At 62.6% G+C, this 14,005-nt stretch overlaps 1 protein-coding gene across 1 annotated transcript; it reads left to right on the top strand.

The window, feature by feature from the left end:
* The first annotated feature begins 7,296 nt into the window (after positions 1 to 7,296).
* JRK (Jrk helix-turn-helix protein) lies at positions 7,297 to 11,236 on the top strand. Its single transcript, XM_077749999.1, has one exon. The coding sequence runs from the start codon at positions 7,713 to 7,715 to the stop codon at positions 9,336 to 9,338; it is 1,626 nt and encodes a 541-aa protein (XP_077606125.1). The 5' UTR covers positions 7,297 to 7,712; the 3' UTR covers positions 9,339 to 11,236.
* The last annotated feature ends 2,769 nt before the right edge of the window (positions 11,237 to 14,005 follow it).

Raw genomic sequence — 14,005 nt, 5'->3', positions numbered from 1 at the left:
GGCGGCACAGCCAAGGTGGGCAGGGGTGCGGCATCAAATGTGTGCAGGCCAGGGCGCAGGCTTACCCCTGTGACCTCACTGAGTCCCCACATGGTGTGAAACTTTAGCTGCAAGGGAGTCCGTGAAATGCAGTGTTAGCATTCTCTGCAGTCGGAGGAGGTGGGGGGGTTGGCACCAGGCACGACATTACCTGCACCCAGACCCGCTCTCCCCCTGTCTGTGTCCTGGGGTCCCACAAGGATTCCAAAGGCGCTTCTGCTGGCTGGAGACTGCAGGCGGGAGGCTCAGATGCCGGGCCATCTCTCCGGCCGTGCTCTGACAGTGGGTGCGCCGTGCGGTGAGTGCTGTGTCCCCATGGGCCAGCTGGCTGCCCTCCTGCTGGCCCTGGCCGGCCTGTGCTGACTGTTCCTTCCCCCCCCCTCCCCCGCCAAGCCCAGGGGCCCAGTGGCTTCCTGCTGCCAGTGGCCTGGGGCCTGTTCTCAGTCCCCATTGTCCCTCCAAACTCACCCCTCCCTTTGTAAACAGTCTCCCCGTGACCCCTTGGAATGTCCAGCCAGGTGTTGGGGGGTACAAGCCATGCCCACAGCCTGCTGACCCCAGTGGGTCTGGGGGAGGGGGCAGCGAGAGGTCCCTCCCAGGGGTGGGGAGAGGACCTTTCACTTCCTGATGCCCTCCTGGCCCTATGGATGGCATCTCTGACCTCACTGTACCCTCTGGCTTTCCCCCCTGGGCTCCTCCCTGGAAGGAAGGCCCAGGGCAGAGCAGGGGCTACACTCAATGGAGAAACGCTCTGCCTCCCAGCCCTCCTGGGGAGCAGGAGCGACCCTTCCTGGTGGGAGGCAGCTTTCACCCTCTCACCCTGAGTCCTGGATCAAGGTGACACAGTGACGTGGGCCAGGGGTGAGACCCAGACCTTCCTGGCACTCACCGCACCTCTGAGTTCTTTCCTGCCCAGGCCCCTGATACCTGCCACTTTGCACCCTTTCCCCTGGAGGGTGTCTCCTGAGGCACAGAGAGGGACAAGACCTTGCTCAAGTTCACCTAGAAGTGAGCATGGTCCCCCTGATCCCGCCCACAGCCCCATCAGCTCAGGTGCCTTGGAAGGTAAAGTGGGTAAAGTGTGANCCCCCCCGCCCCGCTCACCAGCACTGGGGGTGCTCTGGACTGGAGCCTTTCTTATCTGTCTTTTTACTCAAGGCACTCAGTACCCAGCACCAGTCTGGACATTCATTCCTCAAACATTGACGGGTACGTGAGTGTTTGTTATTCTGATTTGATAGGAGGCGATTGCTCTCTGGCCTTCTTCTCATGCAGGTGCTATGTGCCCTGGGCACATTTGGCTTAATGCCTGAAGACATTGTCGGTTGTCCCGAGGCGGGGGAGGTCATCCTGCACAGGACGCCCCTGCCACAGAGACACACCCAGACTGAGGCCTGTAGAACGTGCGGGCAGGCGGCCTGTGCAGGGCTGTGGCTTGGGACTTGCCCAGGACCCACTCCCGCTTCCTTCCTTCCTTCTGATACCCCTGGAGGGAAGGTCTCTCCCGTGTCTGTCTTGTCCTGCTGTCTGGAAGCATGTGACTTGTCCGGTTTCCCAGGTGTGCACGCAGGTGTGCACGCAGTTGTGCAGCTGCAGGAACCATGGTCTCACCCAGACCTGATGTTGGAGCCGACGCTGGCACCTGTTAAGACTTCGGGGCTGACGGGAAGGAACAAGTGCACCTTGCGTGTGAGAAGGACGTGGGTTTTGGGGTGCCATAGACAAAATGCTCTGGTCTGGAATTGTGTCCCCCATCGATTTCCTACATCGAAGCCCTAACCCCAATGTGATGGCCTTTGGAGGTGATTAGGTTCAGATGAGGCCATGGGGGGGCCCTGATGGGGGAGTGCCCCGTACCCCGTGAGCATGCCAGGAAGGGGGCCTCCCCAGAAGCCGACCCTGCCGGTGCCCTGATCGGACTCCAGCCTCCAGAGCCGCAGGAAACAAATGTGTGTGGTGTTCAGCACCCGGTCTGTGGTGCTGTTTAGGGCAGCTGACAGATATGGAAGCCCATGGCCACGATGCCCTAGGGATGGCCCTCACTCCACCTCTGACCCCAATCAAGCTCCTTAGGGTCACAGCCTGAATCCTGGCCCTGCTCACCGAGTGAGCCCTGATCCTGACTGTACCCTGAGCCCTGACGCTGGTCACTGACTGCATCCCGTCCTGTCATCCATGCTTTGGACACACTGAACACAGCCGCTAAGCCCACCCTGAGCCTGGACTGGCTGGTCACAAAGGGGTGGGACTCCCCGCAGAGGACGGGGTCAGGGTGTGGCTTTGACATGACTCACCCTTAGCTTCCTTGTGTCACCTCCCAGGGCTCTGGATTTTCTTGTTCTCCCTTGGCTCCCCACACATCTGCCCAACCAGTTGAGTGTCCTGAAGATCTTGTCTGCCGACGTCGCCCCCTGGCCGGGGCTGGTGGGACTGGAGCAGGGCCGGGCCCCGGGATGAGGCAGGATCGCTGACCCCCCCCCCCACGGACTCCTTGCTGACAGACCGTGACCTCCTATGGCTTCCACCCTGTCCCACACACTTGAATGGACACCTTTTTGGATGAATCGTGCATTTTATGCAGAACTAATTAGAAAAATGAAGATGGTATGTGAATTACAAAACCACAGTTGATTTCACCTTCCACTTTTATAGACCTTTTTCCTTTAGAAAAACGCATTGGTAACTCGAGAGGCCAGTCCCACGTGCTGCCAGACTACTGGCTGTCGGGGGGGGGGAACGCGTGCCCATGACTGTTGGGGGGGGGCCGGACACGCGCCCAGTGCGAGGCTCCCGCTGTGGGTTCTGGAATCAAGGTCATGTCTCGAGCCTGCTTCCCACTCCCAGCCCACCAGGGCCTTCCTCCCCTTCCCCCGCCCTCGCCATCCCGCCATCCCGGGTGTGAGTCAGTCTCTAATTCTGTGAAGGGCCTTGGACTCCTGGGGAGGTGCCTCTTCCTGGTTCTCACAAAGCTGTCCTAAGCACCTTCCCTGACTCTGCCCCAAACCTGTCCCCTCCTGCAGTCCCAGCCTCAGCCCCCTGCTGGCTCCTCCTCTCTGCCCCCCCCATCTCTTCCCTCCAGGAGGGAGTGAGGTCGATGAGCCCTGGAGACCCGGCCCACCTGAGGCAGCGCCGCCCCCCTGCCAGGGGGTGTGGGATGCACAAACACCCTCAGCCTGGAGCCAAAGCCCGACCTTTGCTGTAAGAGAGTTGTCACCCCAAGCCCCTCCCTCTGGGGACTGGCTGGTGATGTTTCCCACCACCTGCCGAGGCCTCCAGAGGCTGGGGGTGTGGCTCTGCCACCTCCAGGCCGAGGATGAGGAAGGTATTCAATCTTAGAGGAGGAATCCCTGTGGGCTCAGAGGAAGCAGGGGGACCCTGTGGAGCCCACTGGAAGGCCAGGTGGGGCAGGGGGTGACCTCAGACTGACCCTCTCAAGGCGACTCTGGCTGTGAACGGAGATGTGGAGGCTGCTGTGGTGATCAGGGGTGGTCTGGGGGCTCAACCCTGTGCATTGGGGGTGCTGGGGGTGGGGCCCTCAACGCCAGTTCCCAGGAGACACCAGTTCTTTCTCCACCTCTCTTTATGCCCCTTTCTTCTCAGCCAGCGTTGGCTCAGTCCTTGAGACAAGGCCTAAGGGTCCCAGAGTGTTGCGGAGAGCATCAGGCGGAATCCCATGCTTCGTGGGGATCAAACCCAGGCCCCTGCTAGCCCCGTGCCTGGAGTGGGAGGTGGGGGGCATGGGAGCCCATGTCCATGAGGTGGCAGCGCAGTGTCTCAACACAGGGATGGAGCCAGTGTTCCTGGGGGGCCGCCTGGCTGCCCCAGGAGACCCTGCTGGGTCCCCCTCATGTTCGCGTCAGGCTCTGTTCTGCCTCTAGCATGCCCAGATTCCTGACCCACAGAACCGTGCGCAGCAAAATGGTTACTGTTTCAAGCCCCTGAGTTTTGGGGTGCTTCATCGTGCAGCAGTAGATGGCAGACACAGGGGCGAAGACAGACGCGAGGGGACAGGGGGGTGGCTCCGGCTGAGAGAGAGCGGTTGGTGGGAGTGAGGAGGTTGGATGTGGCACAGATGGGGAGGGCAGAGCTGGGCAGAGCCCCTCCCCAATCTGGGTGTGGGGTGTAAGGGACAGAGTCCAGCATGACTGAATTTTTGGCTTGAGGGAATGGAAAGAGGACCCTGCCACTCACTGAGACGGGGAGTGTGTTGGTGGAGCAAGGCTGGCCAGTGTCACAAGCTCAGGTCTAGAAATGTTGAGCATGAAGTCCTCACAAAGGGGATGCCGGGAAGGGCACAGGCATCTGGAGTTCTCAGGAGGGGTCCTGGCAGGAGACCGGGCTGTGGGAGCTGCCGGCCCTTGCTGGTACTTCCATGGGAGTGGCGATCACCCAGGGAGTGGGTGTGGGGAGAAGGAGAGAGCCCAGGAGTGAACCCCGGTCAGTAATCCTCAGTGGGGGCGAGAAAGGAGGGTCTGGGGCAACAGCACCCTGGGAGCCCAGGGGAGAAAGTGGTGGAAGCCAGAGGGAGCCATGGAGGTCTGTGAAGGCTCCCCGTGGCTGCTGCAACAAAAACCTTACGTCCGGAGGTTAAAACAGCACACAAGGTGTCAGCAACGCTGGATCCTCTGGGAGAGACTATGTATCCTTGGCTGGCAGCCCCTCGTCCACCCACAAAGCACACGCTCCGACCCGTGTCTGTTGCCACATTTCCTTTTTTCCCTCTGCTTCCTGCGGCACGTCGTCTTCCAAACTCTGTCCCTCCTTCCTCCCTCTTACAATGTCCCTGTGATAACACTGCCCCCGATCCCCCCATCCCTGCGATAATCAGGATAATCTCCCCATCTCAAGAATCTTAACTTAATCGCATAGCAAAGCTCCTATTGCCACCTGAGGTCACGTACTCATAGGTTCCGGGGAATGCGGGTCTGGGCAAGGGACGGGGCTGCTTTATTCGGCCGCCACAGCTGCACTCTGGTCTCCAAAGGCTCCCATTTGTCCTGCGTGGAAAACACACGCACCGCATCCCAAGGCTCCCCGAAGTCTCAACTCCTGCTGCATCCGGTCAAGTGTGAGTCTCATCAGCTCTCAAGTCTCAAACGTCAAGTCCAAAACCTGCAAATTAGGTGTGGGTGAGGCGCCAGCCAAACAAGGGGCCGAGTGGGAAGAAAACCGCGGTGGCCACTGGATTTCACCCAGGGAAGGGGGCTGCGTCACCGGCCTCCTGCCGGCCCTGCCCGGGACCGCAAGGCCCCCACGACCTTCGGCCCAGCGACCCCCACTCAGCAGAACTCGAGCCTCCAAGGCCCCTGCGCCCGTCCCCGGGTGCACGACGCACAGGTGCAAAGGGAGGGGCCGCCCACGCCCCACCCACCGGCCCCACGCCCCACCCACCAGGCCGCCCGCAGGGCCACCGAGAGGCCAAGTCAGTCCTCCGGGCCGCCTAGAGCGTCCCGGAAGTGGCCGGGGGAAGGGGGCCAGGCGCNCCGTGCAGCCTCCCGGGGGCCCCGCCTGAGGAAAGCATCGGCCACGGGCGCCCCGCCCCCCGCCCGCCGGACGTAGACTTGCACTTTTTTCTGTTTTCCCTTTTTGGGTTCTTCCTGTGCCCTGGACTGAGCTTTCACCTCTAGACGTGGTCCCCTCCAGCAAGCCTGCCCTCAAACCCGACTGACCCCTCGGCTCCCGGNCAGCCCCCCGCCCCCCCGCCGCCGCGCCCCGCGTTCCTGCGGGTCCCCGGCCCCTCCTGCCCGCGGGTCCCACCGGGTCTGCCTCGGTCTCCGGAGCACCTGTGGTTTCCGTGTTTCCCCTCAGCCCCCCTGCCCTGCACACTGCGGTGCTCCCGGGGGAGGCGGTTGCTCGCTTTTTCTCCTAAATCTCCAGGGCTGTTTTCTAGGGACAGGTCCCTTCCCTCCGGCCCGGTCTCTGGCCCCTTATGCCCTCTCCCCAGCTCTTTCTCTGTCCCTCGGGCACAGGAGGATGAGATGTTAACATCCGTGTTGTGTGGCTTCAGTATCAGTGCTTACTTTGAATTCACAAGGCTACATCCTACCCACCCCCGCCCCCCACTTCATTGTCCTCACATTATCAGGTTACCCTTTGGTTTAAGAAGTTGTTTCAAGAATACAGGAATATGCGCGTTTCAGGTGTGCAGGAAGTTTTGTTTCACAGACTGGACCATAGTGTTTTCAACTTCCCCGCGTTACCCTGCACACACCTGCATGTCCCCAGCGAGAAACGTCCCCAAAGGTCCTATCTCAGGTGCGGAGCCTCCTCCAGGAGGCCTTTTCTACAGTTGCAGCTCCTCCTTCTCCTTCCTGCTGTGCTTGGAGTTAGTCCCTGTCAGGTCCAGGCCTCATTTTCCTGGGGTGCTGTCCTGTGGAACCCTTTTAAGAGTGGGTTGTGGCCTTTACTGCCCTTCTGGTAGGGCCAGCAATCTGCCGTCACGCCATCATTCCCAGAAACTAGGGTGGAAGTGGGATCCATAAAGGAGCAGCACCCTCACTTTGCAGACCAGGAGACTGACCCAGAAGGGGGAATGTACACACCCAGAGCTGGCTGGTGATGGGCCTAGAGTTTGATCTCAAAGGGCTGTATTTTTGTGCTCTGCATGTGACTAGTCCCTTGCCTCACCGTCTGCATATCTGGGAAGACACGTCCAAAGTAAGGGTTGGGGATGGAGTTGCTAGAAGCCCACGGTGAGGACCGCCTGCCTTTCATCACAGGACGTGACAGCAAGCAGGCTGTAGCTGCCGCCCTGGTGAGAGGGGAGTGAGGGTCGGGGGCCAAGTCATGAAGGAAGTTAGGGGACCCTCCCTCCAGACACTGCACTGCGTCGATCAGTGGGCTGGTCAGTGTCCAGGCAGCAGCTCTTAACTCCCCCAGGCTGGAGGCTGTCCGTGTCTCAGCAGGCGAGGTGTGGTGGTGAATCTCAAAGGGTCCAGCAAGGACACCTCTCCTCTGCCCTGCAGCGCAGGGAAGGCAGGGGTTTTGGGGCAGATGGTGGGAAAGGATGCAGTTGTCTGGCCTGAAGGAGCTGCGGTGGCTGAGAGGTCACTTGGCGGAGCCAGGAAGAGCCAGCGCACCCAGCGGGGCAGCCCCCCTGGTGCCGCACTACTGTGGCCAGCTCACGTGTGGGTCACCCCAGCACGCTCTGGTTTCCGCGGCGGCTTCCCCGCAGGCCCACACTAACGGGCATGTGTGCAGGTGGCTCAGACGCGTGGTCGGTAACATTCTTTCTTCCCTTGTTCTGCTTTCCAGTTCCTGAAGCGTGGCCTGTGGGACCATGCCGTGAGCGCAGAGGGGCGTCCCCAGCACAGACAGCGCAGCCTCGGTTAACCAGCAACCAGCCCCAGCACCCCTCTACTCTGTGGTCCATGTTTGAAAGGAGGGGCTGCCCTTGTCCCCCTGAGAGAAGGCCAGACGTTCCGGCGGTGTGACCCTCGTCTCCTGTGGAGCGCGCCAGGAGCCGCCAGCGTCGCTAGGAGCCCGAAGCTGAAGCGAGAGGCTGCTGACACCGGAGGGAGGAGCAGAGGAGGAACGGAGGCCTGCGGTGGCCCCGGGGTCAGTGGGACGGGGCGGCAGAGTGGAGACTGAAGCAGGCGGGGGCAGGAGAGGCCGGCAGTCCATCGGGCCCCGCTGTGAGCGCGTCCCCACCCCTGGGGACGGGCAGCGTCCACATGGCCTCCAAGCAGGCTGCGGGGAGGAGCCCGGGGGAGAAGCGCAAGAGGGTGGTGCTGACCCTGAAGGAGAAGATCGACATCTGCACACGCCTGGAGAAGGGAGAGAGCCGGAAGGTGCTGATGCAGGAGTACAACGTGGGCATGTCCACCCTGTACGACATCAAGGCCCACAAGGCTCAGCTGCTCCGCTTCTTCGCCAGCTCAGACTGCACCCAGGCGCTGGAGCGGCGGCGCACCCTGCACACGCCCAAGCTGGAGCACCTGGACCGTGGCCTGTACGAGTGGTTCCTGGCGAAGCGCGCCGAGGGCGTGCCCGTGTCGGGCCCCATGCTCATCGAGAAGGCCAAGGACCTCTACGAGCAGATGCGGCTCACAGAGCCCTGCGTGTTCTCCGGCGGGTGGCTCTGGCGTTTCAAGGCCAGACACGGCATCAAGAAGCTGGATGCGTCCAGCGAAAAGCAGGTGGCCGACCACCAGGCGGCGGAGCAGTTCTGTGGCTTTTTCCAGAGCCTGGCCGCCGAGCACGGCCTGTCCCCCGAGCAGGTGTACAGCGCCGACGAGACCAGCCTCTTCTGGCGGTGCCTGCCACACCCCAGCCTGCAGGGCAGGACGGCGCCTGGCGTCAGGCAGAGTAAGGACAGACTGACCGTCCTGATGTGCGCCAACGCCACCGGCTCCCACAAGCTCAAACCGCTGGTGATCGGGAAGTGCAGCGGCCCTGGCGCACATCATGGCATCCAGCACCTGCCGGGCGCGTACAAGGCCCAGGGCCACGCGTGGGTGGACAAGGAGATCTTTGCCGACTGGTTCCACCACATCTTCGTTCCCTCCGTGCGGGAGCACTTCCGCGCCGTGGGCCTGCCCGAGGACGGCAAGGCTGTCCTTCTGCTGGACGGTGCCCGGGCGCGCCCGCGGGAGTCGCAGCTGCTTTCCGAGAACGTGCTCACCGTCTTCCTGCCCGCGGGCGCCACCGCCTCCGTCCAGCCCATGGACCAGGGCATTCGGAGAGATTTCCTGAGGAACTTCATCAACCCTCCCGCCCCGCTGCAGAGCGCTCACCCCCGTTACAGCATGAACGACGCCATCGTCAGTGTGGCCTGTGCCTGGAGCGCGGTGCCCCGCCACGTCTTCAGCCGAGCCTGGAGGAAGCTGTGGCCTGCGGTCACGTTCGCTGAGGGCTCGTCCTCTGAGGAGGAGCTGGAACGTCTGCGAACGAAGCCTCACGACCAGACTTTTGCGCACATCCTGGAGCTCGGTAGAGAGGCCCCAGCCCGGCCCGGCCACCGGCTTCACCGGGGCGCGGCCGCCGAGCAGGATGGGCTGGGACGCGAGGCCGGAGAGGGCCTGGCCCCGTCTGCGGGCGGCCCGGAGCAGGTGGAGAAGGAAGGCGACGAGGAAGCCTGGGAGCAGGCGGCCTTGTCCTTTGACGCTGTCGTCCGCTTCGCTGAGGGACAGCCCTGCTTCACGGCACAGGAGCTGGGACAGCTGCGTGCGCTGCGCTCAGTGTTTGCGACACAGCGGCAGGTGAAGCGGCGGCGTCTGGCCCTCAGGGCCGTGGTCAAACTCGAGGCCCCCCAGGAGCTCTCCCCTCTGCCCTGCTCGTCCGCGGCGGCTGAGGACTGACGGCCAGGGGTACCGCAAAGCCGGCCAGAGCTCGCCCAGGAGTGCCCGGTGTGGAATCTCGGCAACTTGGGGCAGCCCATCCTGCGTGCCCTGGCGCGTTGCAGGCTGGCCGTGTTTCCTCTCCTGGCGCGTGAATGTGAGAAGCCCTCCTGCAAGGGTCCTCCAAACGGAGAGCCTGCCGGAACGTCCCGTGGCCACAACCCAGGACCGAGCTGAGCGGACTCTGGCCTCGTGTGTGCCAGCTGAACCCTGCCGTGTGTGCGGGTGGAGAGGCCTGTCCGTCCAGGAGGAGAGAAGCCGGCCCTCAGGCCAAGCGATGGCAGTCCCTGCGGCCACTGGACGGGGCCAGCGTTACCCACGGCCTGGCCCGCCCTCCCCAGGGCCTGGGTCTGCCGTGTGGCCGCCGTCACTGCCAGGTGGGCGCCGACGGCTGGGACTCCGCTTTTGACCACGAGTCAGCAGAACAGGCTTTATAGGCAGCATGTCGTCCCCCTGCTCTCGTATCCCCACACGAGCCACGGCCGTGCTCAGCCGCACCGGCCTCCCGCACGTTCCCGCTGGGACCCCAGGGTGTGGGGGCCGCGTGCTGCGCTGGCACGATGGAGTCCCTCCCCCAGCGCAAACAGGACCGTGTGCCTGGGGTGCCCACCGCCTTGAGGGGGGCTGTGGCGCACCGCCTGCAGGCCCGATGCCCGGGCTCCAAGTCCGCTGTGTGTCCCCCGGGACTCAGCACTTCCCGCCTGTGCACTGACGAACCTCTGGGGCGTCCCAAAGCGAGCCCTGGGTCTGCGTGCGCGGCAGGCACTGCAACCAGCTGCTTAGATTTCTCGCAACATTTGAACTCCTATGTCGGGCTCTTCAGGCCTCAGTGCCGCGTGCGGGCCCCGCCTGGCCGTGGGGGGACGCGGTCGCTCCTCTAGCCTCGCCGGTCCCACCGCGGCCCCTCGTTGGCTGTGCTCCCCTCGCGGGTCCTCTCACCACTGCATCCCTGGATCCACGGCCTGGCGGCTGCTCCAGCTCAACACTTTCCTTCATCCGCTTGCTGTGCGTCCCACTGGGAGCCGCGGGAACGGCGTTCGCTGTGCAGTCGGCCTCCCGAATGCATTCACGGCTTTCTGGACACAGGTGACAGCCACGGGGCTGCACGTGGGCCGGGCGTGTGTGAAGATTGGGAACTGAGCACAGGCCATTTTAAAAGGCTTATCGCTAAGTCCTTGGGCCAGATCGCGCCAGGGCTATGCCGCTGTCACTTCCTTCGTGTGCGTTGGGCCGCTGCTGTCGAATGGCAGCTGCATGCGGCGTCAGGGACGTCAGGTGTCAGGAGTCACCAGAGCGCTTGCCCTCAGCAGCCACGGGCAGCGGAGAGGTGGACGGACATGCTGAGAAGCTCTCCCCCCACAACCTGGCGTGGTTCTTGACTTTGCTGGGTGGGTGGCCCCAGGGTGGGGGAGCAGGTGGGACTCCTGGCTCCTAGGTCCCCTGTGGACGCCGTGTCCCCATCAGACTCCAGACCCCAGGCCATGGATTCTCACCTGCCCTCCCGACCTGCCCCCTCTCCTGGCCGCTTGGGGGCCAAACAATAAATGCTCATCACCAGATGGCCTGAGGCGGGGGGCGGGGGTGTGTGTGTCTGTCCTCCAGGCTCTCCTTCCAGAACCAGCCACAGAGCTTGGCACTGCTTGGGAGGTTCTGGGCAGAGCAGGACAGGCACCTGGGCTTCCCTGGGCTGCAGGTGGAGGTACACGGCCACATGCAGGGGCTCACGCAAGCCTCCACGCCTGCCTGTCCTCCGAGGGCCCCTCCCAGCTGCCTGCCCGAGTCTCGTGCCCAGCATCAGGCTCAGTGGTCGGAACGTTTAGCGTCAGAATCTTTTTCCCCCAAACAGTTCTTTAAAAAGATTTTTTAATGTTTCATTTATTTCTGAGAGAGAGCAAGAGCGTGAGCAGGGGAGGGTCAGAGAGAGGGGGAGACACAGAATCTGAAGCAGCTCCAGGCTCTGAGCTGTCAGCACAGAGCCTGACACGGGGTTTGAACTCACAACCTGTAAGATATGACCTGAGCCGAAGTTGGACGCTTAACCGACTGAGCCACCCAGGCGCCCCTTCCCCAAACAGTTCTGGGTGGAACCACCTGAGACTCCGTGTGAAATCAGAATGGAGTGAGACCTGTCCCCCTTTCTTCCCCTGCAGTCCCTGCTCAGGCACCTTCAGGAAGCCTGGGCTCCCCGCCCCCCACGGGCACCTGGCCTGGAGCCCTGGCCATTGTCTCCTGCTGGCGCAGGTGTGCGTGCCTGCACCTCTGCTTCGTCCCACCTGGCCAGCTGCAGCCCGGGGCCACCATCATGAGATGTGGTTCTGGGGGACGGGTTGGAGGTGGGGGTACGTAGAGATGCAGACTGCGTCCTTTCCTGGGAGCTCATGGTGCGGGGGAAGCAGAGCTTGGGGACCCACCTGTGCTGCCACGAGGGCCCGCTGAGCTCCTCCGGGCGGAGGCGTCACAGGCGCTGGCCTCGGCGGCCCTCCTGGCTTGGGATGTGTGGACGGCCCTCCGCTGTTGGGCACAGAGTGGGTTAAGTGCCTACTCTGTGCCGGGCATCGTGCTTGGTCCGAGGCCAGAGGGTGATCAGAGGCTCCCGTCCTGCCTCCAGAGCACAGGTTTCCTGAGAAGGGCCGGAAGTTGGAGAGGCTGGAACAGGCTGGGGGCGCTCCTGGCGGCTCGGTGGGGTGTCACTGGGGCCGTGAGGGTGCTAAAGACACCAGAGGTCCAGCCTGCGTCAGCCCGAGCCAGCCGGTCCAGGAGGGCGATCTGGCCGGTGAGGCGGCTCAACGGGCGGAGCCAGCCTCCTCTGCCACTCATCACACGTGGCTCGTATTTTGTGTTCAAGACCATCGCTCCAGTCGCCACCCTGGTGTCTGCTCCCAGCCACCGGAAGCAGGACGTGTTCCACTTCCTCCGAGCATCTCCTCAGCTGGCACGCGTCACTTCTGTCCCTTGGGCCAGGTCCCCGGCACTGGCGCCACCAGCCCCAGGGGCATCTGGGCCTGTGGTTGTGGAGAATGCGAGGGCCCGCACTGCGGAGCAGCCCCGGAGAGCCGGGCTCGGGTCCCCCTCCACCACGCCATCTGGGCCTCGCCCTGCTCCTCAAGGCCACAGAGGGCAGGTCTGTCGGGAGGGCCCAGGGTATGGAGGATGGGGGCGGGCAGTGTGTGGGCCTCACTCGGGGGGGGGGCCCACGCTGCAGCAGGCCCGAGAGCTGCACTTGCTGCCCTCACCCGCCCCCACCCACCTCTGGAGTCCATGTCCCTCCACAGGACTGACTGCACTTGCAGCACAGGGTGAGGTTCACAGGGGCTTGTGGAAAGTGGAGCTCGCAGAGAAGGACGCGTGGGAGGAGCCGTGGATGGAGTGGTGACAGGCCGGGCTGTAGGCTGGGCTGTAGGCTGGGCAGGAAGAATCTCAAACACTGACCTCAGGAGCTGTTCTTTCAAAGGGGCCAGATTTGGTTGGATTAGTCAGTGAAGCCCTTTCTGCCCAGGGCATCACTGACAAAAATAGTAGAGCTCTCAGCTGGCAGGGAGAGGAGCTCAGGGCCTGTGTGGGCAGGGAGGACAGACAGACAGCTCCGCCAGAGCTGTTCCCCCAGGGTGACTGGGCGAGCCCAAGGCCAGCAGCTGGGGCTGGAGCAGAAGCTGCCTGGGGAGGGGAGAAGCCAGCCCACCGCCCACTAGACGGGGTAACACGACCGGGCCAGGGTGGCCCTTGCCCAGAACTGCTACAGCACATTTCCTAAAACGCCCAGTCTCCCACCTGGACGTGAAGGGAGCAGTCCGGTGTGGCCCAGGCCCCAGGAACGAGTAGGCTGCAGAGCTGGCAGTGCTCGAGGCATTGGATGGAGGAGGAGGAGACTTGAACTTGGTCACCGCAAATACAATCAGAGGAAAGGAAACCAGCATTAAACAGGGAAGGGAAAGTAGGGAAGGAAGGTGCATCTAACAGAGCTGACAGAAAGACCAGAATTAATAAAAATTAAAAGAACCCTGGGGCGCCTGGGTGGCTTGGTTGGTTAAGCGTCCGACTTTCGCTTGGGTCATGATCTCACGGTTCGTGGGTTTGGGCCCCGCGTCGGGCTCTGTGCTGACTGCTGGCTCGGAGCCTGGAGCCTATTTCGGAGTCTGTGTCTCCCTCTCTCTCTGACCCTCCCCTGCTCACGCTGTCTCTCTCTCTCTCCTAGAAATAAATAAAAATATTGGGAAAAAAAAGAACCCAATGGGAATTCTGGAGCTGTAAAATATAGTAGCTGGAATGGAAGGTTCACTAAAGGGGCTCAACAGTAGCTATGAACTGGCAGAAAGAATCCATGATCTTGACTGAGACCCAGAGACCCATCGAGATCACATGATGCAAAGACGGTAAAAGGAAAGGAGAAATGGTTTCAGAGAAACAGGGAGGCCCGCGTGCACACCGCCAGAGCCCCAGGACGCGGAGGGCAGGAGACAGCACACAGTGGCCGAAAGAGCCCCACGTTTATCAGGACACGTCCGCTGACAAATCCAGCAGGCGCGGTGAGCTCCGGGAAAGCCCTCCCTGGTCCCAAGAGCGCCCCTCGGGTCTGGCAGCTGACCCTGGGGACCACAACGTCACGTGCTCGAGGACAACCTGCAGCCAAG

Source organism: Crocuta crocuta, unplaced genomic scaffold (assembly GCF_008692635.1).
Source record: "Crocuta crocuta isolate KB4526 unplaced genomic scaffold, BGI_CrCroc_1.0 scaffold119, whole genome shotgun sequence".
NCBI classification, from domain to species: domain Eukaryota; kingdom Metazoa; phylum Chordata; class Mammalia; order Carnivora; family Hyaenidae; genus Crocuta; species Crocuta crocuta.
The sequence above is the reverse complement of the archived record's forward strand: the minus strand, read 5'-3'. Positions and strand labels throughout refer to the sequence as shown.

What these genes read in the sequence shown, in the direction of transcription:
- JRK (XM_077749999.1), top strand. Translation starts at nt 7,713, where the DNA reads ATGGCCTCCAAGCAGGCTGCGGGGAGGAGCCCGGGGGAGAAGCGCAAG.